The sequence below is a fragment of the Scatophagus argus genome, chromosome 4 (genome assembly GCF_020382885.2).
Source record: "Scatophagus argus isolate fScaArg1 chromosome 4, fScaArg1.pri, whole genome shotgun sequence".
Lineage (NCBI taxonomy): Eukaryota > Metazoa > Chordata > Actinopteri > Scatophagidae > Scatophagus > Scatophagus argus.
This window is the reverse complement of record NC_058496.1, coordinates 12,685,487-12,712,458: the sequence shown is the minus strand read 5'-3', so window position 1 is coordinate 12,712,458 and position 26,972 is coordinate 12,685,487. Positions and strand designations below refer to the sequence as shown.

The following is a 26,972-nucleotide window of genomic DNA, read 5'->3' as shown; positions in this document are numbered from 1 at the left end:
TTATTACAAGTTGGGTCTAACTTTTGGAGTGTTTTATTGTTTATGGTAAAACTGCAGTTGCTAAAGTTATTGCTGTGATCTGGCAACAAAAGACAGATGAACACAAGCAGACAGACAATCAGACAGGTTGTAAATAAGACGACTGTTTAGCCAAACTACTGGTACCCAACCTGGTGTAGTTTGGGACTCCTCTACTGAGTCACAGCATAAATCTTGTACAGGAGAGAACTAAAATTTTGTTTTCCTGTCAATCTTTCTATGTATATATATATATATATATATATATATATAAAAATGACCCTAAACAGTGTAAAATGGTTCTTTGCTGGAGCTGATCACAGCATGGACATTGGCATGTCGTGAGGAATCACAAGGCAGTAAAATGAAAAGTGAAACTGCGCAAGATGTTGGTTGTAATTCATCTACAGAAAAACTGTGTGCACAACTACAACAACTGCTGAAGGTCACATCTGATCAGTATTTCTAATAGTAATCATGACCAAAACTTTATTAATGTGCAGCAAAAATTACCAAAAAATGTCGTCACCAAAACTCGTAATTTCCTCTTCTGTCTCTCCCCCTCAGGTCAGCTCTCAGGCGCCCTCCTCGTCCCCTTCTCCCTCCATCGGTGGAGCTCTGAGCCCAGCTTGGCTCATTGCAGCCTGGCTCGCACCTCCAGTCATCCCCCATCCTCCTGCTCCACCAGCGGCAGCACCAACCCCAGCACCCATTCTGTTTCCCAGCCGCAGAACCACCCGTTCTCCCGCACCAGCCATGTCCCTGACCCTCCTCCATCGGCCACCGCTCCTCTGCATCGGAGCGAGTCGGTGGGGAGGAGACCCCTGCTTCGCCACCCCAACCCTCACATCCCTCAGCGGGACTCGGACTACGAGCTGGAGCCTGAACGAGGTCGCAAGCGGGCGATAGACAACCAGTACATGTTGCTCTGACCTGCTGAGAGAAACGCCTCCATCACCTCTTTGACAGACACACGATCGTGTTCACTTAATATGACACATTTCATCACCTCCACCCTGCTCCACGTGGGTGTGTGAGACTCTCCGAGCGCATGATGCTGACCTGATTTAAGAAGACTCACGAGCTTGAGCGAACAAATCTTTGTCTGATGAAGGCGCGTGCACACAAACACATTGTGAATGTATTTTTTGGGAGTTTTCTAACAGTGTTGATAGGATGATGATTCTTGTTTTTTGGCTCTGTGTGAGAGAGGGTAAGCTACGTGTGGAGCTGTCCTCGAGCCCGGGCAAAAAAAAGGAAAAAAAAAAGAAAAAAAAATTAAATTTATCAGTTATTGTGAATTTACAGAGGTGCGCTTGATTTAACTAACCTGATCTGAGGGGAAGGCACTGCCTGCAAAATTGGTTAAATCAAGTGCCCCTTGAAAATATTTAAAAGACATTTAATCTTCACACACAAAACTTTGTGTGGAGCACACTCCCTTTTTTTTATACGGACACAAATGAAAAAGCACTCTATTTTAGAGTGTCCATACACTCTTTAATACTCCTCCTCTTGCGCATTATTATATAGTGAAGTGCACAAAGCTTTCAGTGCACTTTGGAAACAATGTGTATTTTTTTCTATACACAGATTCTTTTGTAGAAAAATTAAAAAAATAAATAAATAAATAATGTAAGAAAGGGGAAAATTTGATTAAAGTCAGTTGGAAAGCTGATGTGCTTCCACCTCCTTCAAACCTTCGCTGAAGCAAATACAGAGAACCACAGAAATGATCCTAGATCAGCGTTCATCAGCACGAAAGCAGTGGGAACTTGTCCCTGTTTCTGGTGTGTGTGTGTGTGTGTGTGTTGATGTTTGTGTTATGGCGTGTGTGAGATGATTGAGAGTCTGATCCGTCAGGGTATTTGTGCTGATCTCGTTCTGGTACAGCAGCCTGTGTAAATTTATGTCCTGAAAGTCAGTGCATTTCCACTGGTGTCTTTGTATCGTCACGTCACCAAAGGCATCATGTGCGCAAAATTAGCTTTTGAGTGAGTGCTACAGAAGTAATTTCCTCTGCAAAATCAAAGAAAATGTATTGATTTAAATACAGTAATATAATTAATATATTTTTGCCAACCTGAACAGCTGTTTGGATGGATGGTAATTACCATACTAGTTGTAACACGAAGTCACCTTTCTGAACAGCTTGAAATCACAAAAGACATTTTATGGCATCAAATTCATTTCTAGCAAGTGCAGAGCTGAGCTTTTCTCTACAGCTGGTGATCTTTTGTCATCTGGGCAACATGGGGGGGTGGACCTCCATGTGCAGACCAAAGCAAAGGAGGCCTGGAATCCAGTGAGTCCAGTATTTGACGAGACCAAAATCATTTGCCTCAGCTTGTCATTTCAGTTGTGTGGATTCTCATCATAAGTGAAGGTTGAAGCACTGGAAACTTCAGTCCCAATTCGAAATGTCTGACACCTTTTTCGAACCAGTTCTGTCATGGTTTGATGATCTAACGTTAAACCCTTAAATGGCTCCCAAAATTAGACGGTGATATGATGCAACTCCTGAAAGACAAAGTGCCTCTGTAGATGTTAACATTTATTTTCTTACAGCCTCAGGCTTCTCTTGATTCTAGGAGTAGCATCATGTCTCCCAACTTTTTACACTCATAGCATTAATTATTTTTTTAGTATTTTCTGTACAACTTCGCCAAAGTAGCCAATAGAAAACCAAGGAGGGACTGGGTAAATAATATATTTTTACACTTTTCGTCATTTTTGATAGAACTTCAGTGTTTTAAATGAGGGGGTTTGATGAGAAAGGTTTGGTTTGCTTTGATAGTGTCCAAATGTGCCGCGAGATGTTACACACTGATAATCTGCTTTTTGTCTCGTAGCTTCAAGTTTCTGTGGCCTTCAACTGGATTTTATGACCAGTCAGTAATTTGAGGTGCCTTCTGAGTTTGTCATCATACCTTTAAACGTTTAAACCAGTAGTTTGAAGCCTCACTGACTAGAACAGACTAGAACTCTGGTGACTTTTGGAGGTTATATAATGGAATGCATCCAGAAAATTCCCAACAAAAGCGAGCAAAACGGCTGGTTTGTTCATGGTGTTTCATCTCGTCCACCAACCAGGTATAATTTTCCCCAAAGACCTGATTTGTAACCCAAAACAACCCAAACCTTACTGTGTCTCCATCTCCGAGATCAGCCTGTGGCCACACCAGATTTGTTTCGGTTACGCTCTGACTCGTGAACCTCGTCTCTCCTTCCAGAAAACACTGAATATCCATTTATTCACATAAAGAGTAGTTTTGACACACACCAAAGACAAAATGTCCAATTGCCTGTAATTTTGTTCCAATAACTGAAGCTTCACTTCCATTAGAAGTAGGACGCCTTTGGGAAATAGTGTGCTAGGACATGTCTGTTTGTCTTCTAACTTTGCTTTAACACTAACTTGAGCAGCTGATTTTACCTTCAGTAAACTTGTGCTTAAATGTTTGATTTAGACCTGATTCTGTCTGCCTCTCTGCCCTCTTTATTATTGTAGTTGATTTTTTTTTTTTTTTTAAGAGGAACACATGAATGCAACTAAATTTGCTCATGAGTATGACCAGAGTAAGTCCGCTGTGATTACTCCTCGTTACGCAGCAAGTCAGCTTTGTCTACCAAAGGAACAATTTTACAATGGTTGTGTAGTTCTTTTTAATGTATTCTCATGATCAAGACTGACATCTTTAAAGTGTTTATAAGGGGAACAAAAACAAGGATGTTTTTGGCAAAAGTACGGTTGGTCTTCCTGCCTTTATGTGCCTGAGGTTAAACAAATCGCTCATCAACTCTGTTTCGTTTCTGCTAACGGAAAGCAACGGTAACAAAAACTATCTCGACTAACAGTCCCCCTCTCTGCTGATTTTATTTCTTAGGGAGAATGACTGTGCCTTTGCCAGAAAGCTGCTGTTGCTTTTCCCCTTTTTTTGAAAGCTCAGGGTGTGATGTGGTGCAGAAGTTGTATCGTGCAATATCTAAGAGATGCACTGTGCTTCACACCTTTTTGTGTATGTAGGAAACCATCAGAACATTGTAGATGGGTGAATTAAATGAGAATTCATTGTTTGCACCTATTCATAAACTGAAAAAATTTGACAAATGCCAAAGTTCCCAGAAAAAAAAAAAAAAAAAAGAAGCTTTATTTACAACCAGGACTACCACCTTTAACCATTGCTTTTTGGCTTTTGTTTCATGGTTCGCTCCAATTTGTCTGCAAGAATCGAGTTAATGCTTAAAAAAAAAAGAAAAAAAAATTCCCCATGTACCTCAGGTGTCTTCAGTCCTCAGCATTTGCTCCAGCAACATGTCTAGTCTCCCCCGTATGTTTATTTTAAAATGTCCAGTTGATGAATGTAATGTGTTCTCAATACTGTTCATTCTGTTTGTTAACTTAGCACTGTAAACATTCCATTTCAACCCAACATCCCCTCGACAGCCAGCAGCTTTTAAAATCTGTCATTGTGTTTGCATCCTTCAGTAAAAAGCCTCTAAATTATATTAAATATATATCAACTGTATATTTGACTTTTTGTAAAATAAACCTAACCAAAAAAAACAAAAAAATTCAGTTTGATTTGATTGTCTCGAAGGCAGCAGCTGTATTATCTTGTTTTTCTAGTACATGGCACACTGTACAAATGAAAGAGCATGTGATTAACCCACACAAGATATTAACTGTTCAGGTGATGAAGTTCAGAGAGGTTACAGATAAATGCTGCTTATTGTTCCTAAGCGTTTTAGGTCATCCTTGTACTGGAAAATGCAAGTGAATCCAAACATAATGAACAGAAAATGTAGTCCCACACTGACGACATTAACGCATTACATAAAGATTTTAATCGTCAATTGACCTGAAGGTTTTTGTGCGATCTACATGTAATTTATTCTCTTGTTCCCTTGTAGAACATGTTGAGCATTTCTGAATAATACATTTTAATACACACATATGTGTTTTCAGATGCACGTGAGTGTTGACGGCAGCAGGACAGTGTGTGCAGTGGAAGTGACATTCAGGTTAAGGGGGGAACAAATGAGAGACCGGCAAGTAAGACATTCAGTTTTTAAAACTTTTTTATTGTTTTTAAATTTTTTTGCTCATTTTTTAAATTATTTATATTATCTACAAAGTAAAAGTTTTAACTTAAAAGTTACATAAGGGTCAGGTGAGAAGTGGGATGTGATCACCTCAGCCATTATAATTTCATAAATAACATTTCTCCTGTCCTCTTGGCTGCCAAAACGTGTTTATTTCACAGGAAGCTTCTTGTCATGTTTCGTTTTTAGTTTGGTTAGAAACCTTTCATGTAGTCTGGAAACAAACGCAGCACATAGCAGCAGCAATAAACAGTAAGATTAATACTGTCTAAAGGTTGGAAGATTTTTTTTTTTTCATAACAAGGTGCAGACAAAAAAAAAACAGAATCCAGTTGAATTTTCTTCTTCACTCTCACCGATTAGTTACTCTCGCTCTGTCTTTCACATCTTACTTGGCAAGCTGACTCAAAATGCAGTTTGGGCCCCTGAAAGTGTGTGTGTGTGTGTTTGCAGATATGTGTGTGTCTGTGTGCGTGCGTGTATGTGTGTGTGAACAGGGGCTGAATAGGAGCAGTCTTGTCCATTAAAACTCACTAGCTTGTTAAAACATGTCACTGCATCAACCTGTTAACATTCTCTTATTGCCTAGTCTGGGAGGGGAGGGGAGGGGAGGGGGAGAGAAAAAGCTGATGTGAAGCATGTCTGGTGAGGATGAGGAAAGAGAGGAGAGGGAGGGCTCCCATTCTCTTCATGGCCTGGCTACGAAGGCTCTGGTTGAGAAGCGCGACGCAGAGCGGGTCCCTCAGCTCGCTGGCGCCCTCTATCTACAGCTGCTGCTGATGATGAGGTTGCACTGCAGAGGTGAGACAAAATGCGCAAAATGTCAAGCTCATGGATTTGGAGACTGTCCACAAATTAATCAAAATCACATATTTTCAAAAACTTAAACTTGGCTGTATGAACACTGAGACAGTTTGTGCTTGTGGTAATCATTTCTCTCTCTAATGTACACAACAGTCCTCGTTCTTCTTTAAAGCTTTTTTTTTTTCAAGATACCAGAAAGCTTCTGTAGTCCAAGTTATACAAATCAAAAGTATCAAAACTTATTGTCTTTTTAGTTCAAACTCTTTTTGTTACAGAAATATTAAACAAAGAGGGAATTTCACACTGAAAAGACTTAACATGAATGTTGTTTCTGAGAGACTCGATAAACGGTGAACTTGTCATTTAAATTCATTTTTAAAAAAGGCAAAAAGCCTACAACATGACTGACCATTCGAGAGCAAAATAGTGTCGGCGCCAGAAGATTCAACTAAGTAGAGCACGGACACCTGCTTTCCAGCCAGCTTTCTACACAAACACGGCAGAAACTGAAAGTGCGCTCGCTAATTTATCTGCTCCCACTTTTTCATGACATCAGCCTAGCGTGACACTACAGCCGGCTGGCTAGCGATAGCTTCCCATCTACGGGTAGAGCCGGGCTGTAAGAAGAGTCCACCCACAGTAAAGAAATACTGCCAGCACAAATGAGTCTGCAAAGTCTGTTTTCAGTCTGTTCCTCCGGTCGATCTTGTGAGCGTTAGATCTGCTAAGAGATGAGCCAGATCCAGCCAGCCATCTGGAGGCACGACAGACACGGAAACTCTGGTGGCAGCATAGACCTTCACTAACTCATGACCTGGGACAGCTAATTATCATGACGTGGATATCTTTTACATCTTGCAAAAATAAAACTCGGAATTTAGCGATTAATTCGATAAATCAAACAGCCCCATGAAGAGCTAATGTATTTGAATGCCTGAATGTGCACATACATGAGTATCAGCAACAGTAAGGTACAATAACACACTACTTGAGCAGGGAGTGAAAAATATCTTCCCGGCTCTGCTTTTTGCAGTAGTGTGCTGCTTAAGAAAATAAACGTACCTTGTGGATGTGCCAGGTAGGAGAAATGTGTGGTGGAGGAAACAGGTATGGGGTTGAGGGCAGTCTGGGGCATGGGTGGCTGCGGACCCCCCGGAGGACCCTGGGTAGCCATCAGCATCATTGTAGGGTGGGTGGGCGCCGGGTGGTGGGAAGGCACCATACCGGACTGCATGTGGGCCTAGGTGTGAGAAAAAGTGTGTGAGAGTATGCGTGTGACAGCGAGAGTGTTACAGTGTTACAAAAGTGTTACAGAAAGTGAGAATGACGGCTGAGAGACGAACAGAAGGACAAGAGACAAGTTGATTAACAAGATGAAGCAGACAAGACATCCATGCTGCAACATTCACAGCTCATGGTCATCACCAGTGGATAACCTCTGGGTGCAAACTATTGCTTTAAAAGTGAAAGTAAAACACAAAATACAGTTTGTGGGTTTAGAAGGAGTTAATTGCTGGAACTGTTCCTTAATCAATAACAGTTTATCAGTGCGCATAGGGTTTCTGTGCAGAGTTTTCGGCTATAACTCGGGCTTTGCAGGATACAGTCGGTGAGTACGGGTTTACGTGTTAAAGAAGTCAACTAACTAACTAACTTTGTAGCCCCTAAAAGCCAGATACACATCCTAATGTGAATCCGATCAGACTACCAAAAGAAAAAAAACCACCAGCTGCATTTTCTCAGCTTTCTCTTCACCCAAAAATGATCCATTTGTATAAAAAGAAAAGGGGAAAAAAATCACCGAACTGAACACAGATTTCCTCACTCCCACATTTAAAATCCCATACAGGAAACACAACCTGATTACCAGAGAACTTCTGCGGTCAGCTGATGGCAAGTTGTGACGTACCTGCTGCACGTGTGCCATGTGGTTGTGGTTGTAGCCGTGCTGCACCTGCTGCGGATGGATATAGACCGTCTGCTGGGCAGAGGGGAACGATGCCTGGGGGGACTGTGGGTTGGGCCCCGGGGTCATGGAGGGGGGCGTGGGGGCCAAAGCCGAGTACATCTGCTGCTGCGGGGGCTGGTTGGCCAGGTGGAGGGCCTGGGCTGCTGCTGCCGCTACGACACACAAAGAGAAGCACAACACTGTTATACACAGGACTGTGCAGGAATTCATAGCTTCCAACCTGAACTTACACACCTGCCGCTGCCTGCTGGTGCTGTGGGTGCTGGACCGGGCTGGCAGCTGGGTGGCTGGGAGGACCCCCATGTTGTGGGGGACCACCCTGCTGAGCTTGGCCTGTAGGTGTGGCAGAGGGCTGGGGGTGCTGTGGGTGAGGGTGCAAGGTGGCGCTGGGGTGAGGGTACTGCTGAGGCATTGGCCCGGGAGACACTGTGACACAGCAATTAGGAAGGTTGAAAAGTATCAGAACGGCACCCAGTGCATTGCCTGCACACTGCAAACGCTTATGAACACACACACGTACACGGACTTACCATACATGGTGTGTGTCTGCTCTGGGTACTGTGTCGTTGAAGAAGAGACAAGGCTGGGCTGGCCGTGTGTGGGAGGTGCCATCATCCTGGCACTGCCCTGCATTACTGGACTGAACACATGCTGCGCCTGAAGGACACAGTGGGACAGACAGGAGACAAACAACATCAGTAGTATGGCCAGGGTGTGTTTGGCTTCTCTTTCTGTGTTGTCCTCAATCCTTTAAATTGATGCTGTGACTAGGCTTTGCTCAAACACTTTCTTGAGCCTTGCTCCTCATTAGTGAGGATATTTAGGGAGATTTTCATACGCTTTAAGTAATTACAGTGAAATTATTATCTAATAAAGTTGTTTTCAGTTTAGTTTCAATCTTTTTCTCTTGTTCTCTCTTATTATCTCATCCTGTTTTTGGATTAAATAGCATAGTCAGTTTCATTAGTGTTAACACCACTTAACTGAATGAAGTTCCTATCCCTAATCAATGCGTTACCCTGGAACACCCTGAAGCCAGTCTCCACATGCCTCCTGTTTCCAGCACTTTGTTCTATCACAGCCTACTTGCAAACAGGTACCAACAGCTCAGGTGTAAGAGGCAGGAGGAGCCTGCAGTTAGCAGCACAGATCAGAAGTGATGAAAAACTGGCATCGTGCTGGCACCCTGACCGACTGCTGGACTGCAGGCATCTGTCAGACAAATGGCTGACAAGTGAACAGCTGGGGGAGATAAGACTGCCAGCACTAACTGATGGCACCAGAGAAACTGTGACGGTTACAAATGGTTCTTGACAGAAGAGCCTCCTGGGCTGAGACTTGCTGAGTAAACCTCAAGGTTGTATTGTTCTAAAACTGGAACTGACGGAGTAAATCTTACCTGTGACTGGTAATGTGTCATTTGCTGGACCAGTGGCTGACTAGTGAACTGCTGCGGACTGCAGGTGAAGTACTGGGCAGAGTAGGCGGGGCTTGGTGCTACAATAGGTGGTCCTGCTGCTGTCGCTGGGTGCATCATGGTGGGAGTGCCTGGCGGGTGGTGCTGGTCTGACCTCTGCTGGGGCATGTTGGGTACTGGGGATTCATGTAAAGAGATTACACAGGGAAGAAGTTTTGTTTAACATCTCTTCAATCTGAACTAAACAGAATCATGGAGGGAAAAAGTAGTGCTGGTTCTCGATAAGGGAAGTTATGAACCAAACTGGTCTCGATATAAGACGACAGATTAAAAAATGAATCGTTTCTAAAGGAGGAGAAAAAAAGGTAAAGTTTCTTCAAGACACTAGCAGTGCAAAAAAATCCTGTATTTATGTAGGCCAGCCTAGCCTAGTTCAGTTTTTTACACTTATGCTAACATAAGTTTCTAATAGTTCACCTGTAACATCTCCTGTCAGCCTCGAGGACGAGGAATGATTTTTCTCTGACAGATTAAAACCTGGTCTTCCTGAGCGCTTTTGGGTTTGACTAACCTTAAAAGACAAACAAAACGGGTGCGAAAGAATTTAGCAGCCGAGCCAAAAAAAAACAAAAAAACAACGCAGCTCTTTCTAAATCTAAGGCATGAACCAGCACCAAGATTTATTTAGTGAGCTTCAGCGTGAGGGACAGCCACAGGTAGAAGAGAAATTAGACAAATCATTGGTTATTCTCACCTTTACCTGGTCTGTAGGGTTTAGACTGGCTGACTGTCATGTGAGGCACCTGAACCTGGTACATAGCTGGAGACTGGAGTGAGGAGGAGGAGGAGGTGGATGGCAGATGAAGAACATAAGTTTATACCCAATCATGTCAGGGCACGTCAGCATCATTTCTACAAAAATAAAAAACAGTTCTCCACTACAAACAGGCGAGATTCTCTAATTAGTGTGGGACTATTTTTACTTCTTGTCTGTGGGGCTTTTAACGATTGCTTTAGTAGCTAACCCCTAATCCAATACACAGAAAAAATAAGGAAAGAAAATAAAAGTACATATGCACGTGAGATTGGCAATTGTCTCTTACCTTGGACCACATGCATTTTCTATGTCTGTCTATCGTTAAGCAGAAAGGGTGTCTTCTAACTATAACAACTGTGACTGTGACCCAAACACTACTTGTCATCTGCCATTCCTTAACTCTATAACATTACGCATCATGCATTTCTATTACAAACAGTACAGCAGCTAAAACAAAGAGGCTTAACTCCTATTAGCTTACAGCCATTTGTTCAGTAAACAGACGAAGCCAATAGAAATAAGATGACGTTGTAAGTCCATCTGTGATGACAGTTTACAATGAATTGCAATAAGAAGTTGGCAAACCAACATCTGATGGCATTAATTCAACAAGCAAACAAAACATCTCAGTATTGATTGGGCTTAAAACAAAAGGATTTAAAAAATTCACAAACCTTCCATAATATGTTTTTCTAATGAAGCGAGAGAGACAGGAGGAGGGGGAGAAAAGGAAAAGAGAACCACTCTTTAGTTGTTCACCAAAGTACTTTATCGTTTACACGTGTCTGATGTTGGATCACCAAGTTTTTCTTAAAGCAAAACAGGACAAAATTACTCATTTATGACTACAAATGTTAATAGTTTTCATCAAATATATGCTAAAACTTTAGAGAGCACTTAAAATACTATTTTGACATCATACTGTGTGAATTCCACATAGTTCCTCTTTCAACATTTCTAAGATTGTTATACCATTTCACACATAATGTAGCAAAAAATAATTCAGAGAAATAACAGAGGAAAATAATAAATAATAGTGGAAAAATGTGATGATGGAGAAGTAAATTTTCTGCATATCAAAGAAAACTGAACTAAATGGCACATAAGATAATAATTAAAAAAAAAGAAAAGAAGACGAGAAAATCACTATGACATGAATTAGATATGAGTCAAGGAAAAAGAAAATAACAAATGAAGACCAACACAAGCAGACATGTTGGGCAAGCTCATGGTCATTATGGATTTGTTATAATTTGTTTTCACTTTGCATTTCATACTAATTCAATGTTATGCTCAGGGTGATATGCAGTTCAGCATTCAGACGCGAGTCTCACCTGCACTCCAGGGCTGACTGGTGTGATGGGATACATCTGGGGAAAGCAGACCGTCTGGCCGTACACAGCCGGGGGCTGCTGGACCACGATGGAGGGGCTGGGCTGGCCCTGAGGCCGGGGAGGTGTCGGGGTGTTGGCTGGTTTGGGCTAATTAAAGAGAATAAAAGTGAAGAGAGACACGGCTGGAGACGTTAAAAAAACTGTTTCCCAACAGTGTGAGTTTATGGTGTTTAAATTGTGCAGTCTAGCAGAAGCAGGGCACACTGACCTGTGTGTTGAACCTGGGTTTAAACTCGTTGGCATTTGGGTTCAGGGTTGATTTTCTGACTTGACTGCAGGAGGAAAACAGACAGTGTTAAAGTCAGTGTTTAAATGATAAGTCAGGAGTCATTATCATTTATTATCATTTACTCTGAACTGTGCATTTGTGGGAGACTATTTTCACCAAAGGATTTAAACACATCTGATGTTTTTGCAAGTATTTCCAGTAGAAAGAAGAGTTTCCCCTATATTTTCAAACAAGCAAGGGCTCTGTATAATATGTTTAGAAACTAATGTTCAATTATTTTGGGCTACGATGCTTCATATCCAGGTCAATTCACACACCAGTGAGTGGGCTAAAGTACAAAAAATTATAAACTTGGGCAAATTTGGACCATCAACTCACTCTTGTACTGCCTCCTTTTTCTCCTCCTTCTCTTCATGCTTGGGTCCACTGAATGTGGACGTGGCCGTTGTCTGAACTCCCTGCGAGGTCACATCCAGCCCTGTCCTCTTCTGGTCTGGGGCTGAAGGAGACGGGGACAGTGCAGCGGGGCTGCCAGGCTTACTGGTGTTTGTGGTGGTGGCGGTGGATGGTGCCGGGGCACCACCGGGTGTGCCAGCAGCAATCACTACGACACCCTCGTCGGTGCCCTCCCGACCCGCTGTGGAAGCTTTGTCCAGGGGAAGGTCTTTAGGCTTGTCTGCTGGATCTCTGGGAGGTTTGGTCATCATCTGGTCAAAGGGAGGGTCTGAGTTTGAACTAGACTGCAACTGGAAAAGGGAAGATGAAGAGTCAGAGAAGGCAAACACAAGCTCTAATACAGCCTCATAAAAATTAATTATTAATTAATATTAAAAAAAAATAAAAATAAAATGAATTAATAATGTCAGATTTTCAGCATTACATTGTATGAATGAAGAGATACGTACCCTAAAATCTACACTAAATTTCTTTAAATTATCTATCTGTTTCCTGTGGTCTGGTGCCATAGAAGGGGGTCCTGTGAGGTGAATAGAGAGAGACATGATTGAGGGTTTCAATCATAATCAACAGGATTCAGATTCTGCAAATAATCATTTAATGTATTATAAACTAAATCAAATGAAACAGATGTGCGTCACTGAATAGTCTCTTTGTCAAAATCTTAGTGTTAAAGCTTCACAGCATTCTGAAGTCTGAGGGACTGTTTCAGAAGCAAATACTGCTGTCCAGTGTATACTGTACCTTTACAGACTGGTCTGGTGATACTAGGTGAGCTATCCAAGGGCTTGATGTTCTCTTTGTTTGCTGTGGGGGATGTTTGTCTTGTCTCCTGGACACGACACTCTTTTGCTATACAGAAAAGAAAAACAGTCTGTTGACTCCCAACATAAAAACAAAGCAAAGATTTGTGAACAGTGCTGCTGACCACACCACAACCCTAAAACAACAAATCCAAGTACACGGTACACTCACTCCCTAAGTCAATCCAAACTGTGTATTAACTTCAAGCTTACCTTCTCCTGATGGAGAGGCGGCCATGTTAGGAGCAGGGCTAGCAGTAGTAGGAGAAGAAGCCGATGTTGGTGTAGCAGCAGTTTCCACAGCAGCTGTTCCTGTCTGGGGTGATGGGATGGAGGAGGAACCAGTGGAGGGTCCACCCATACTGTTTTGTCGTGGGGAGCGAGGTCTGTGAGCTGAGGATGTAAGTAAAACTTTAGATTGTGGTCACCATCAAATGCAACGTCATTCTAAGTTTCCCAAACAACATCTGTAATAATACTAAAAGGTGGTCCTTCCTTAACAGATATGTATCATTGTGTGATATCTTTATGAAGTAGACATTTATTAAAAGAAAGACAAAGAAACAAAAATAAAAAGGAAGGAAAAACTATTCTACCTCCGCTTACGACTGAGGACCATGTGCCTCCAGAGGAGCTGCTCCTTGTTGGTGGAGTCACTGGGACCTCTCCAGGGGCATTATGGGAAATTAAATCCACTCCTGGAGGAACTCCACTGGTCCGGCAGGGTGGCACTCTGTGAGCACGAGGCGTTCGCTGGGATTTTGGAGACATCCTGGGCGGCCCTGCAAATGAAGAAAAGACAAAAGTCCAAAACTAGACAGTGGAGTAAACACAATTAACAGTCTGTGCTTCATATAATACTGCTGTGAAGAATCTGTGCCTCACAAAAGCTTTCAAAAACACAAACCTCTGCACTGATTGCACCTTAATCTGAAGTTTAAATATTACGTCAAACAGGAATGTTATTTTGTCACATGCACGTTAGTGGAAAAACTGCAGTTGATCCTGTAAAATGATCAAACAACACACCACACCCTTCAAAGCACAACCAAGTGAAGTGAGAAATGGGGAAAGAGGAAAGAAGCTGAGGTGGGAAACTGTATTTAAAGAATATACTATTTAGCAGAGTTTGTATGAAGTCTAACGGGGCTGCACCTTTTATTTAAAATCCATTAACCTAACAGTTATGTTTCTAAGTAGTCGATTCATCTCACCACTAATTTATTCAAAACATTATTTACAGAGACATGACCACACAGAGCCATGCATCGCTGCGAGGCGTCAACACACATTACACAATCGACAAATTCTATAATTAAATAGCACAGCACATAGCTCAGTACTCCAGCTTGCTGCATTAAAAAACAAGAGGGTCACAGGGAGCACTTGCAGTTTTAAGTGCATGTGAGCGTTAATATGGCAGGGCTCTTAACCTTTTTTAAATAATTCCATCACTAATATGGTGATGGGTCTAAAACCACAAAAAAATTCCTGCTGATGTTTTAAAATAACAAATTAACTTAATTAAAGAGTAACTAGTTTTTGCTGTCCCCCACTGGTTGATGTTCTCACCTAGGCTGTCATTACAGGCGCAAAAGATCAGACTTCTGTCTAACAGTGCTGCTCAGTGTCATTAGAGATGCGCGAGACTTAAAAACATTTAAGCAAAGAGGCTAAAGGCAGAATGGCAGTAAAGCCAAGTGAAGTTAATCTTCATCTCGACTTTCTCATCTTTTGAGAAACTGGTGCCTTGTTGTTCGTGGTGGCATAACTCTTGCTAAACAGAAAGCACAAAACACACCGAGGTGCACTCACATGCTAAGGTGAAACTGCCTGACACACTGACTAAGGATCAGCTTTGTGACTTATTAAATCCTCACAATTTCCATTTTTATGGAAATTGCAAATCTGACCCAAAATCAGTCTGAAGAAGCCGCTTCACCTAGTCGTGTTGTTCCACACTAGACCTGGGCAAATGTACTTTTGAAAGTGGTTTCCTTTTTTAACTTTAAAGACACTTTCAAGGGGACTGAGAATTTCATGTCAATGCTGAGCTCAATCCATCCACCTTCAACTCATGCCTTTGCCCAGGTCTACTCCACACTCATGTGGGTACCTTCTGAAGACATGCGTTTGGGCAGAGTGGAGGCTGGCGATGTGGGCCCATGGTGGGAAAAAGAGGAGGAGGAGGAGGAGGGATAGGAGGGGTGGGATGAATGAGAGGGAGGCCTGGAAGGTCGAGAGGGGGGTCTGGAGGGTGGCCTGGTGGGCGTGGTTGCCCGAGGAGGAAGGGAAGAAGGGCCAGACTGGTAACGAGAGGGGGGACGAGAGGAAGGAGACGGACAGGGTGAGGGCCAATGGCATGAACCTACAAGAGGGAAGGACAAATGATCAAGGATGACAACAAGCAGATGACAAACAGCTAAGATGGAGAAAACAAAGGCATAGCAAGAATTAAAAAAAAAAAAAAAAAAAAGCGAGAGATTAAAACATAAAGCATAAAGACCAGCAAGGCAAGAACAAAACGATTTTGTTATGTGCAGAATGACAAATGCAAATAATGAATTAACAGAAACAACAAGGATGGTCATCCCAGAGTCTCCAAACCAAAGTCACCACTGGCTTTTCACCAGTCAAATTATAGAAGGTAACACTATCACAATCCTGACAAACTAGTTCACCAACAAATGCACCTCTGCATGTTTCACAAGTATTTTGTATATATAGACAGTTTGTATATAGACCGTAGGATGTAAGCCCTAGGTTTGTATGTGATGTATCAAACACACCTCCATTAACTACCCTCTGGTCAGCCCCGGAGCTGGGACTGTAGTCATGAGGTCCTGGTCGAGGAGCTGAGGGTCCAGCTGAGCTCTGAGTCAGACGAGGTGAATTCTGACGTCCTGGGCCCCATGACATCGCATCCCTGTTCCTCTGACCTGGAGGAATGTATTTATTCTCTCTGCACACACGCAGACACACACAGTACAAACAGAAACAATAGTCAAGATGACAAAGGGGAGTAATTATTCCTACACTCCATTACATTCAAATAAGTACTTCTTATCAGCCAAAATGAGCATGTTTTCTTTAATTACCAAGCCAGTGTTGTTCTGGGAACAGCTGCTGTCTACTTAGTGAATTTGCTGGAATTACTTTGTTTCCCTTCAAGGCTAAGCAATATGCTTTTACAGCCTGTGCCCAAGCTTTTCTATAGCAGACCCAGCATTATATACACACATATACATGCTGTCATCTTACATTTTATTTATGAGAACTCAAAGTACTTCAAAAATAATTCTCAAATGTGGCATATGCTATGCTGGTGTATAGCTCAACTTGCTTTTGGAAAACATCAGGCACTGAAAATGATTTCTTTATTTCTTAATAAACACAATGCTTGTGGAAGCCATCAGCTGAATGATTCGTTCAAATGGTGAATCATTTCTCATGATAGTTATACTTATAGTTTTTACTGAATGAACATGTTGCCACTTGATGAAAAAAGGTGAAAGGAATTATTTATTTCTGTGCAGTATTCCAGTGTGTAGGATTTAAAGGCATCTAGCAGTGAGGTTGCAGTTTGCCTCACCCTTCTCTAAGGCGGCTGTGAAAAACTACTACTGTAGACACATGGCGATGCATAAAAGAAGACCCAATCCCCTCTGTAGCTTAAAAAGCTCAACAATTCTTAGTTTCAGGTGATTATAATCTCATGAAAACATAATTATTAAATGAATATTATATTCCATTTCTTTTAAGAACACCGTCCCTCCAAATCCTTCACACCAGATCTTTAATCGTGTTTAACAGTAAGACATGAATGATGAATATTCCAACACACTTTCACGGTATGCACATTCAATGCCACATGCAGTTGGCAATGTAGTGCACATCAAGAGTCAATTACCAAAAATGAGAACAAATGAAATTTGATATGCACACGCTGGTTGTGAACATAGTCTACAATTACATGACTGAAACATCTGCACTGACACACACTCACTGGTACAGGACATATGGTCTCACCTGCTAAGTGTGTGAGTCTCCCTTTCCCCTCGCACCACAGCAGTGTATTTCTCCTCCTCAGAGCGCTCATCATTTTCCAGCGCCACACGAGCCTTGTACGTTGCGCTGGCCTCAATCTCCTCTGCCAGCTGGGCAGCACGCGCCTCCCTCTTGAGGAACTCTTCTGAGTTATCCCGCTCCAAGGGGACCCTGGAAAACAAGCTCAGGTCATGACAAGGGCAGGGGGGCGGGAAGGCCTGATTTCTAGTTTTTATTTTTGTCATGTGAGGTCACACTATACAAGACTAAAAGAGGGATAAAGCATAGGTAAAAGACCAGAGGAAAAAAATATGTCTGTGGTTTAATTTTAAATGAACATGCCAATTACATGCAACAGCAAACATAATGTAACAGAACACAGAGAAGCTTACGTATATGTGGACAGGCTGCTGTCGTATGTAGACAAGACTCCATACTTCTCCTCATTGTATTTGAACATGTCATTGGGGTCCCAACCGTTTGACTGATATGAAAAGTGAGCAGAGAGAGAGAGAGAGACAGAATTTCCCAGAAGGCTTATAAACAAATTAACAATGCTGTGGATCAGAGGACACAGCATGAGTTTATTTCTGTCACTGTAAAATTTATGAAGGCCTGTATGGATTTAGTTCTATATGCTCAGAAGTGTAGCATCAATGAGTTGTCTGTTTTCTTACCACATCTGTATCCAGAGACTCAAGGCTGTCAGAGTTGTGGGTCTCTCCTCCATCCCAGGGCTCTAGATCTTTCTCTTTATGCTCACCATTGATCCTATTGCTCACTGCTGCATCTGTGAAGTTGTCTGTGGCAAACACAAAGAATATATTTATGTATAGCAGACTGTCAACCAGACCGAGGGCTGGGCGATCTGACAGTTTTAGATCGTGACCAACCTTGAACGCGTCCACAATCTACTTTTCAGGTGAATCATAGGGATTGAGTTATTTAATGTCGTCTTTCTTCTGTTTCCAAGCTTCACATAACCTCACACTATGTGAACACACCAATAGAGTGTGCTAGCCAACTGGTTGGCTATGCTCACTAAACAAATCATTTCACTTGGCTATTCCTAACGTAAGTAATAGTTAGCACGATGTTCAATGAGGAGCAATTTAGTAATAAAAGAAGTAATTTTTTTCAACGTAATATTGTGTTTAAACGGTGCAAATGGACAAATTTAAAGGCCATTTCAAGTCTGGATTTGATCTACAGGGTATTTCAAAATTGTGAAAAAAAACACCACAATTTAGATAGTGGATCATGATTGGGTTGATTAAATAGATTGTGATTAGGGTTAGGTTTTTTGATTTTTTTTGGCTGGATCGCCCACCCCTTCATATCCACACACAGACAGAAGCTCATGATCATATGCAATTTCATGGCTGCACTCTTCACTGTTTATGCAGGGAAGTGCAGCAATGGCCTATATGGAGGTAGTGGTCATTCACCAGGCACACCCACTCACAACCAGACATAATCCAATTGGTCTGAGAAAAAAAAGAAAAGGTATTTGCTTGAGTTGGCCTTGGTACACGTAACATGGATAGAGTTCTGGCAGTGCAGTGTGAGCCAGAATATGAAAACAGACTTGTAAAGAGAGGGTAGTCCCCAGTCACTACCACAGCCTAACAAAATATACTAATTAAATTAAGTCATTAATAATTAAGGCTCATTAAAGTGAGGCGCTATAACATTTTTAGCTGGCTAATTTAAGCACAGGTTGTGTACAATGCCGGGCTTTCTCCCCATTTCATTTAACAGTCCTCACGCATGACAAGACTACTTGGTGCTGATGATAGTCCACACATTGAGGACTATTCACTATATTTAAGTGAACTTACAAAATACTTTGGTCAGTTCAACTAAAACCAGAGACAGGCATGCTCAAAGAAAAAAAAAAACAACAATTATTTATTGAAAGGAAAGCCAATCTCATGTCAGCCCAAGTCTGCTCTCACATTCTCAAAACTGGCACCAATGGACTATGTGCATGAAGTATATGAGCCACCTGGAGTTACATACATAACTCAGCCATGCCACCTCATCCCACCACACAAAGTGCATTTTAGCATTTCTGTTCAGAAAGTTCAGAAATGAAGAAATAAAATTAGGTTGGCACCACTCATACAGTTGAGCCAAAGGGCCTGAATGACATCAGCAGAGGTGGTCGGAATGCTCTACGCACACTGTCCATCAAGGGAAACGAACATAAAATAAGGAACATTTACAAATCAGATGTTGGCACAGCGAGGGTTAAGCAAACATGCATTTAGACTGCAATCAATTACACAACCTCATAGTACTTCAGGGCCAAACCAATTTAAACATCTCGATATAACTCCACTTTAACACAGCGCTTTAAATGAAGATTAAAGTGCAAGTGCTCAATATGAGATTTCAATCTGTGAGATTTCAACAAAATTATAAAAATAAATCTTTTAATTTTCCATTTTCCATCTAACCCAAACTGGGCATGGCTTTAGTGAGGTTTAAATTCCAGTGGCTCAGCAGAACTTAGGTTTAGGAAAATAAAATAATTCTCTGAAACATATGTTATGTCAAAAATAATAACCACATCTGTGCAAGATGACACAGATGTGACAAGAGTCATTGCTACAAGGCTGCCTAAGCTAAGTCCAGGCTTCAATTGTGCTTGGGCATAAACCATAACAAGATAAGTAAATACCACACATAAAGCTTCACAGCTTTTTTACAGCTTTAAATGACAGCTTAAAACTAAAAGTACTGTTCACAAAATAAGTAGTGTTGTTAGTTTAAACCAACCACACTATTAGCTATGTATTTCTCACACATCCTCAGATGCCACATAAATGAGCATAAAGTCCTACGTATAATGTCCACGGCCATGGCCAGGTTAGGTATCAATTTTGAGCCTTTGCTGAGCTCTAAATTAAAAGCTTAATTAAACAATGTATGATGGGGAAAGCGGCAGTTACTGCACCAAAACGAATATCAGGTGTAAAAGGCAACAAAGGATCTGGTGAAAAGGTGGAGCAAGACTGACCTACATCAGATATTTGATCCATATTCTTTTAGGTTAAATGAAAGCTGTGATGCCTAAATTATATACTCAATATCTGATTACAAATGCAGCAACAGGCGTCAACAAATCAGGGCCAAGCCAAAGAGATTCACAAATTTGTTTGAGTGCATACAGAAATGTGCAAGAGGAGAAAACAGCCATATATTACCTGTGTCAGAGGAGACTAGACCATTGCAAAGGAGAGACAGACAGATGACAGAGTCAGATGATGGAATGAGAGAGAATGACTGACTGGTGGTCACACCAATAATTGACTTCATTTTCAAAAATTAAAATAAGGATCATCTCTAAGTTTTAAAAGAAAATTCTGTTTCCATTTTTTAACAACCTGAGTGTGGTTTTCATAGTTTAGACAAGCCTGAGTACCCATGTCCCCTTATTTAAACTATTAAATTGGTGAAATACACATGTACCTTCTAAACAAACAAGACATTTCTGATCAGTACACTACATGCACAGATAACACTTAGAACACTGAACTGTCTTGCTGACTTAGTAATAGAAGATCACCACCTTTGTGAAAAAAAAAAAAAAATTTCCAGTCAGTCAACAAATGTTCAATTTAAATTTTCAGAAGTGGCACCAGTGTAGTACTATGTCTTCCAACCATTTGGTGCAACCCTCACATTTTTTCACCTGTTCCTTTTCAGAAAATAATACCCTCCCACATAGCCCATTACTGTTCAAAGGAGAGTTGTGTGGGTCAAGTTGAATTAGATGAAGAAGACTCATTGGCCTTTATTGAGTGTTCTTGCGGCACCAGGGCAACCTTGGGACCAATCAATAGATCACATTATACTTCAATGGTTGGCCACCCACAGCAGATACATGAGATTTAACTAGTGGCAAAGCCTCTGTGAATTCAAGGTAGTGACTACAGACCAAAAAAGTTCAATACATTGTGTATATGCACTGAATGGTATTTACTTTGGCATATATTCATTTTTGTGTGCGTGCAATGAATACAAAGCAACAAACTAACCTAGCAACAATGTATAGCTTATATGTTTTTAGTATGTGCAAGACCATTTATATCAAGAATGCTGTTTAAATAAGATGTGTCATCACAAAGGTCCTCAGTACCTTTCCTTGCAAAATTGAGGTCCACATCTTTGAAGGTAACCACTACGACATCTGACGCCTTGAAAATGATGCTCTCCACAATATCCTCTTTCCTGGGGGCTATGCTCGGCTCTGGACTCTTTCTGTGGGCCGCATCCAACACCAGATCACACTGAGGGAGAAAATTACATTAAACTGACTTTAAGAGGAATCTGAAATAAAGCAAAACCCTAAAACCATCTAAAAAAAGATGATGAACCATGGAGGTCTTAGACTACAACAACACTAATGGAAACCTTGATGTTTCAAGTTTTATGGACTTAACACAGGATTTTTGACACACTAGAACCGAAAACCTTGAAACTAACATAGTACAAATATCTACCTTTGAAATAAAACCACTGAATGCAACATTAAAACAAGTTAAAGGTGCAAAGAAAACACCTGGTTATAAAAAACTGGAACCTCTGAGGTGAGTCGCTATGGAACGACCCAGAATACCATAAAAGAAAACTGAAAACGCAAGGCCGGACACCAAACATCAGATTGTTGACTAAGAAACTGTGTGCAGAGGTGTGGCAAATACAGCTGTGTGAATATTTCAGCATGCTTGAGTGTTCAGCTTGCACACACTGGTAATAAAAGCCAAATGTGATGCTTTGTTTTGGTCTCAAAACAAAGTGTTTGTCTGTGCAGGCATACCTAATTCAATTTCTTTTGAAGCATCCTGCCTGCATTACTCACATTACAGTCACACAACTTTATAAAAAGAGGTGTGAGATATATGTAATATCAGCACTGCTGTGTGGTGTGAAAACGGAGGATAATGTATGATTCTGACATCCCATAAAGAACCACAATTAAAGCCAAGCTCTTTCTATTGAACTAGACAGAAACTTCTAATTCTGCTCAGGTTAAGCATCGTGCAAAATGATATTTTCCACAGAGGACAAAGATTGGGAAATACTTCAACCTCAAAGGGAAGATAAAGGGCCACATACCTCTCTTCCATAAAAGGAAAGATGGGAAGGGTGATCTTTGTCTGAACCACCTCAGGGGTGAAGCTGCTATTGAGTGCTGGCTGGGCACCAGCTACCCAGCAAAGTTAACTTCAACCATTAGTACTGCTGCTGAGGAAATCACACATCTATCTTCATATTAGCACCTATAAAGAACATCGCACTGTGTGTGATCCTTACCTCTGGACCATATGTCTTAAACACTCCTTCATAGACTGCTCCGTTTTTCACTTTGAGCTCACACTTGGCCCCCTATAAATAAATAATCCTATTATTATTCAACGTATGCAGTGTCAATGTCATTTTACACATTCAAGAAAACAAGCTCAGAAACCCATCTGCTAAATGACTGATCAATCTGTTTTTGTTTATGCAACCAGCTGTCTCTACAAATCACGCAAGCTTTGCTTATAGTAGCGTACAGATTTTGAAGAAACAGTATGTGATGGAAAACATACTGCTGTTACTAATTCATTTACAGTGAGCATGATTCACATGGTAGTTTAAGAAAACCTTCTTTTCCTAAAAAAAAAACAAACAAAAAAAACAAAAAACAAACGCATGGACTTGCAAAAATAATCAGCAATTAAGAGCCACTATAAATTTGAGACCGTGCATTTGCAGAGACCTTGCCCTCTGCCCATACTCTCTGGACTCTGGAATAAGACAGCTGATCGCTAGGTCTCATTCTCAGGTAGTCAAATACCAGTGGCTGAGACAACAATCAATTGTCTATCTAGAATCACTTACTGATGTGTTTACAAATAGGAAACAAAAAATCCAGCATTGTATGTCTTTAACTGGGCTTACTCATATATTCATTGTTTTTACACAGAATAAGGAATTCATACAGACATACTTGACATATCTGGAAAATGGTCTCAAAAAATTATGCAAGACAGAGACACAGTAAACATACCACTACTGAAGTCAAAACATGGACCATCCTCATATTTGCATATACACCATTGAAAATGACCTGAAGAAAAAGACAACAAAGTTAACTTTTGACACTCCACATGTGCAAAGTAAAATTATGCTAAGTAGGCCCTAAAAGCCATGTAACACCTACTGGACATCTGTTCCATTCATAATTCATAACTATGAGGTAGAGTTATCCAGTCAGTCGATTCGATTTTCTGAGGACCATTCTGGGAACTTTTTAAATCAAACTGCATGTCATACAAAACATGACATGATATTTAAACGACTCTGCACAGAGTTAAAAAGCAGCTTCCATTTTTTCATTAAATACAGCCTTTAGGTCTGACAGACTTCCAATGATACATGGCAATTTGACACACTAACTATTTTCCACTGACTGAAGAAGGTTAACAGGTCACTTACTGCTGCGGGACCTTTACCGCTGTGTCTTCCCCTGAAAGAATAAATGGCATTGTTGTCAAACTCATTATCATCATTAGCACTGAATTTAATGTTAATATACTACAAGAAAGTACTCTCTGTTAGGGGCAACTATACAACTGAATGCTAAAAATCTCAGGAGGTGGTGTTGTAAATCTAGGTACTAAAGGGCTATCCCAAGAATCAACATCACAATGACTCATTCAGTTTAATCTTTTACAGTGAATTCATTCAAAGTAAATTCACTACATAATTGATTACAGTGTAGATTCTAACATTTTCCACAGATTCCACAATACGATTCCACAATGTTCAAAGGGATGCCAGCCAAACATTGAGTAGCCTACATTTTTTCCAAGAATGTCCTAAAATGCACCTTGTTCAGCAGCTGGAACATGGCCAGGCATTCGCACTAGATTCAATGTAGGCAATGGCCACACTCCCTACATTATACCCATTGTAGTAAATGTGTCATGGGCTCACTTGAACACATTCATTTTTTCAAAATCAAAACGAAATCAATCCAGATTATTTCAAACTGGAATATGCATTTATATTTAAACGCATATGTCCAGATGGTACAATATTATTTTTAGAAAATTTCCGTATGCCCTTAAAAAAAATCTACGCAATGAATGGGACGTGCTCTCCTAGTGACTGGTGAATAGAAGCCTGGTCAAATTAACACCATCAAACTTCAACAATATCAATGCAGCTCCTATACTGACAGTATGTGATAGCTTTGTCGTAGAGCGACATGTACAGAAATGTCATGCTTCAAGGACATAATTTCACACAAGCACGGCAACGTCAAGGTTGCTAGCCCGTCGGTCTGTAATTCCCTTCTCCTATTCACCTCCGTCCTCACACCCGCCCCTTACTATCGTGCGCCCACACGCTTTATATCAATTTCTTGGCAAACCCGTTGCAGCAATATTGCGGTAACCTACCAAGCCACATGACAGCCAAATGAAAACAAACAGTCGCTTTATCACAGCGTATTTGGTTGAAAGGTCGCTATGCTGCACCGTTAACTAGCCGTTATAATAACGTTACTGAATGAGGCAAGTGCACTGAATAACAAGCATGGACTGTCAAACGGCTAATTACACCTAGCTAAACTGACTCCAAGCTGAGGATAAACTGACATCAGCAACTTGAGAAGCAACTTCACTGCTACAGACATGAAAGAAATATATCTGCCCACCCAATCATGTCTAAATGCATAGTCGGAGGCCAGATATGTTTTAACTAATGTGCAAGAGGAGGTAAAGTAACGTCGAAGTTGCAACATTACTGGAGCAAGCAGACAGGCCTCGCTAGCTAAACTGCATAACGTTACGCTAGATAACCAGCACGTCGCAAGGCCCACATACCCCGTTCACAAAGACGCAACTACTAGTTTTGGACCACTTAACGGAAATGTCATCTCTCAAAACTGCCACTGTTTGAAATGACTGTGTCCAAGGAAGGAAAGCTGACCTCATCTACCCCTACTTATGTGTTTTAACTCGCTAAGTTACTGTTTTAATTTCACAGACCTGCCCAGATTCTGTCTTCCCCCGCCACTTCCTCCGGCACCGGAGGCGGTGGCACCAGCGGTGTTGCCACCGCCGGGCTTGCTACGATTTCCACCGGCCTTCATTGACATTGTGATCCCATAAAAGACAGCGTCTTAAAACGACCAGCTTCACACCGTAATTTCTTGACGATGAGGCGGTGTGTGTTTGTGTGACAGTTCGCTAATGTTAGCAATCCTAAGATCGTACTAGCTTGCAGGCTAATGTCAACGTGCCTCTTGATGAAGATGCTATGCTAAGATGCTAGCTGGCTAACAGTTCCTAGCTAAATTAGCAATCTGTACAATTCCTATTAAAACAGAAATAAACAATATTTTAAAAAAGACAACGCGTGCCAATCACTCTTCCAAAATAAACATGGGTGTTACACCTCTTGTCAATTTCTTATATTATCCTAACAAAAAAATTCGATTATCTCAAAATATGGATTACAGCTATCTCGGGTTCTTTCCGTTGCTAACAGCGAAAAGACCAAAACAGTCTGAAAGGGGACAAAAAACAGCGGAGGGATATATGAAAGGCGTAACGGCTCATAACATATCATCAGATATTCTCACAGTGTATTTTTTCCACCATCAACCTTATAAAAAGGCAAACGTCGTCACATTTAATCTAGACTGCCCAAGGAAACATGTAGATTCTTGTTTGTTTTAAGATATTGCACAGACAACATGGCACTATTTTCAGGAAGTCTATGACTCTTCAGTGGCTGTTTTGTGGCATCCACGTGAGCCGGCGAGCACACTGCACATACAGGCGTGCACACACAAAAACATAGTGTTGACACGCTGATTGTGTGTGCATGGTGATGGCGACTAATTAGACAATACAGTATGACGGCTCGTTGTTATATCCCGGTCAAGATTACTCTCTTACTATTATTCCAAACATGGTAAACGCACTTGAGTGCAGTTGGTTGCACAAATAAACTGCGTTAACAGAATAGTAATGAGCGAAATGCACATTGATGATTTTTTTTATACAAGATTGTTGTACAGCTGGTAGAAAGCTGAGTTCCTAGTTATTGCGCATGCCATTTACGCACGTATACTGTAGCATACGTTCAAAACATTTATCCCCAAAACATGAAATTTTGTGTCTCCTGATTTAAAACTGATTAGATTAGATTCAACTTTATTGTCATTACACATGTACAGGTACACGGCAACAAAATGCAGTTTAGCATCTAACCAGAAACGCGAAAGCAGCAAGTGCAGATATAACAAATAAATTAACAGTATGTACATGGCATATTATGTGAATAATTTACAGTGATTTACAGATTGGGTACTATGAACATATACAGATGGATATGTGCATTAAATGTAGTAGACTATAGGCAGAAAATATGGACATAATTTACAAGAGGAAATGTACAGATTATAAATTATGCTATACAAAAATACAGGTGAAATGGACATTAAATAGTGCATAAATATAGACAGTAGCTACCTAGGCTTACAAAACTAGTGCAGTATTGTGTAGTAATGCAGGACAGTCCAGTGGTACAGTGGTGGAGTACAGTCTATGGTCTGAGGAGGAATGAGGAGGTGATCTCAACATATATTTTGTAATTTCATCTCAATAATTTAAAAACGACTTTTTGTCAATATGCTGCGTTTATATACCGTACATATAATATATGGTGCCTTTGACGTTCCTGTTGTTTTTTGTTTTTTTTTTATTTCATTCATAAATTATACAATAATTCCGACGATGAATAATAAAAACAACAAAGTCCAACAACTTTAAAATAACTTTGATGAGAGAATTCAATTTTTAAATTACATTAACATTTAGTGTTCCTTTTCAAATCTCCATG

General features: G+C 40.9%; 2 protein-coding genes across 13 annotated transcripts in view; one reads left to right on the top strand and one right to left on the bottom strand.

Annotated features, from left to right (window-relative positions):
* Positions 1–4,332, top strand: part of sh2b3 (SH2B adaptor protein 3) — a 50,938-nt gene extending 46,606 nt beyond the window's left edge. For all 5 annotated transcript variants that reach the window (XM_046387822.1, XM_046387821.1, XM_046387824.1 and 2 more), the window contains exon 8: positions 586–4,332. In XM_046387822.1, the coding sequence (XP_046243778.1) occupies positions 586–950 (365 nt within the window). In that variant the 3' untranslated portion in view covers positions 951–4,332. The remainder of the gene's footprint in view (positions 1–585) is intronic.
* A 750-nt stretch (positions 4,333–5,082) lies between these two features.
* atxn2 (ataxin 2) lies at positions 5,083–25,644 on the bottom strand. 8 transcript variants are annotated; one of them, XM_046387812.1, is made up of 26 exons: positions 25,112–25,644; positions 23,553–23,583; positions 23,125–23,184; positions 22,386–22,457; positions 21,208–21,358; positions 20,273–20,287; positions 17,738–17,862; positions 17,453–17,544; positions 17,043–17,231; positions 15,803–15,975; positions 15,130–15,381; positions 13,610–13,795; positions 13,227–13,406; positions 12,955–13,062; positions 12,660–12,730; positions 12,133–12,500; positions 11,734–11,797; positions 11,466–11,612; positions 10,806–10,823; positions 10,069–10,141; positions 9,297–9,490; positions 8,428–8,554; positions 8,132–8,323; positions 7,838–8,049; positions 6,991–7,168; positions 5,083–5,917 (listed from the first exon to the last, which is right to left on the bottom strand). In XM_046387812.1, exons 1-26 carry the CDS (start codon positions 25,219–25,221, stop codon positions 5,889–5,891), a joined length of 3,417 nt encoding a protein of 1,138 aa, XP_046243768.1. In that variant the 5' UTR covers positions 25,222–25,644; the 3' UTR covers positions 5,083–5,888. The 8 variants fall into 8 exon arrangements, with proteins under 8 accessions (XP_046243768.1, XP_046243769.1, XP_046243771.1 ...); XM_046387813.1 differs by having other exon boundaries at positions 10,075–10,141; XM_046387815.1 differs by lacking the exon at positions 10,806–10,823 and having other exon boundaries at positions 25,112–25,643.
* Positions 25,645–26,972: the final 1,328 nt, after the last annotated feature.

Excerpts from the sequence above, each read along its gene's own strand:
- atxn2 (XM_046387812.1), bottom strand. The coding sequence starts at position 25,221 with ATGTCAATGAAGGCCGGTGGAAATCGTAGCAAGCCCGGCGGTGGCAAC. Across the intron at positions 13,407-13,609 it reads GTCCTCAGTCGTAAGCGGAG|CTCACAGACCTCGCTCCCCA; the intron begins GTAGAATAGTTT and ends TTACATCCTCAG. Across the intron at positions 5,918-6,990 it reads CTACCTGGCACATCCACAAG|TGCAACCTCATCATCAGCAG; the intron begins GTACGTTTATTT and ends TCACCTCTGCAG.